General features: G+C 61.5%; 1 protein-coding gene across 2 annotated transcripts in view; it reads right to left on the bottom strand.

Annotated features, from left to right (window-relative positions):
- ATP2A1 (ATPase sarcoplasmic/endoplasmic reticulum Ca2+ transporting 1) overlaps nt 1-1998 on the bottom strand; it is a 33144-nt gene that overhangs the window by 30206 nt on the left and 940 nt on the right. For both annotated transcript variants that reach the window (XM_026659207.2, XM_026659206.2), the window contains exons 2-3: nt 740-757; nt 69-151 (exon numbers count right to left, since the gene is read on the bottom strand). In XM_026659207.2, the coding sequence (XP_026514992.1) occupies nt 69-151; nt 740-757 (101 nt within the window). The remainder of the gene's footprint in view (nt 1-68; nt 152-739; nt 758-1998) is intronic.

The following is a 1998-nucleotide window of genomic DNA, read 5'->3' as shown; positions in this document are numbered from 1 at the left end:
CACTCACAAAGGAGATGCAGCCCCTCCCACACCCTGGGATCCCAGCCCCCCCCACCCCCATCACTCACGAAGGAGATGCAGGCTGCCAGCAGCAGGATTCGCACCAGCAGGTCCTCAAACTGCTCCACCACCAGCTCCCAGATGGACTTGCCTGGGGAGTGGGGCAGGGTCAGGGAGCAGCAGGGATACACCCCCCCCCAGGGATCCCACCCCTATTTTCCTTGGGTGTGGGGGCACAGGGGGTCAGAGGCAGGGACACCAAGTCACTAGGGTGCCAGCCCTCCAGGACTGTCCTGGAGTCACCGGGAATTAAAGATTCTCTCAGGTGATGAAAGCTCCAGGAATCTGTGCAACCAAAACGGGCAGCCCTGCGAGTCCCAGGGGCTGGAGCCGGAATGGAGAATGGGGGTCGGAGCTGGGGAGTCAGGTTGTGGGGCAAGGGAGGGCCTTGGGGGCAGTGGGTTGAGGGCGCTGGCCACAGGGGTAAAGTTATAGGGCAATGGAGGCACTGGGCTATCAGAGGGGCCGTGGGCCCTGGGAGCAGTGGGTTATGGACAGGGGGCTGGCCACAGGGGTCAGGTTATGGGGTGATGGAGGGGCCGTGGGGAGTTATGGGGTGGCGTTGGCCCCGGGGTTTGGGTTAGAGAGAGGCTGGGGCTGGCCTGAGGATGTGGCCGGCGGTGGCTGCCGTGGGCTCTGGCACTTTGCAGTTTTGGGGGCACCAGTGGCTGGGACTCACCTTCCTCTGCCGGGAGCTCTGCCCATGGAGCCGCCGCCGCCGCAGGAGTGAAGGAAGAGAGGAGGAGAGGCTGGTTAGCACCGTGAGCGGGAACCCCCGGGGCAGGGCGCATGCTGCACACGGGGGAGACAGGAACGAGCCCCAAAGGAGGGGACATGGCACACAAACAGGGGCAGACGGATTCATTGGCCTAGGGCACAACATTCCAGCCCAGGGTCGCACAGGGCATGGGGCCTCGAACCCTGGCACCTTTGGCAGGCTAAGGGGAGAGTGTGTGTGTGTGTGTGTGCGCACAACACACTGAGACACACGCTGGGCTGACAGGAGGCGGAAAGGGGGGGCAGGGCCCCCAAAAATTAATGGGGTGAAATGGGAGAGGGATGGGCCCAGCTGAAATGAGGTACCAGGGCCCTATATTTCCCTAGCTGGGGCTGCACAGACATGCAGAGAATGGGGTACGCACATGCCCACTGGTGTAAACACCCCTCAGACATGTAAACACACCCTCACACACATGAACACACCTGCACACACACACATGTAAACACACCCACACGTGAGTGAACTCACCTTCATACATACAGGAACGCCCATACACACCTACACACGCCCACACACCCTCACACACACACGTGACCATGCCCTCACACACATAGATGCAGACAAACAGTCATTCACACACAAGTACGCACTCACACACTCTCCTGCAGTGACCCAAGCTGGGCTGAGTGATCCCGAGCTCCTTGGCCTGCTGCCCTGGGACCTGCACCAAGCCCAGTGGGGCTGGGGGTGGCAGGAAGCCAGAGGATATGGGGCTAGGAGGGGCACCACGGTGCGGTTGGGATCATGCCCATCCTCAGTTGCAGTCTGAGCCACCCATCACTTCCACACATGCTGGCCCAGCACAGGACTTTCCTGCCCCGCCAGCATTAGGGGCTCCCCTTAACCCTGTGCCAGGACAGGAGGCGCAGAGTGAAGGATGCCCTCCGCCCCACGCAGCATCTCTGGTGTCCGATCCATTCCAGAGGGAATTACAGGCGGGTTATTCTTAGCCAAGGAGCAGCTGCCTTGTCCCCAGGACAGTCGGGCCTTGCCTGTGTCTGCATCTTTGGCTTCTCTGTGATAGGCTCTGACCCTGATTCTGATATGCGGCTCCCCGGGCTCTGATATGTGGCTCCCCAGGTTCTCATACGTGGCTCCCGGGGTTCCGATCCGCGGCCCCCCGGGCTCCGATACGTGGCTCCTGGGGTTCCGATATG

The sequence above is a fragment of the Terrapene carolina genome, unplaced genomic scaffold (assembly GCF_002925995.2).
Source record: "Terrapene carolina triunguis isolate 2854851 unplaced genomic scaffold, T_m_triunguis-2.0 Scaffold606, whole genome shotgun sequence".
In the NCBI taxonomy this organism is placed as follows: Eukaryota; Metazoa; Chordata; order Testudines; family Emydidae; genus Terrapene; species Terrapene triunguis.
The sequence above is the reverse complement of the archived record's forward strand: the minus strand, read 5'-3'. Positions and strand labels throughout refer to the sequence as shown.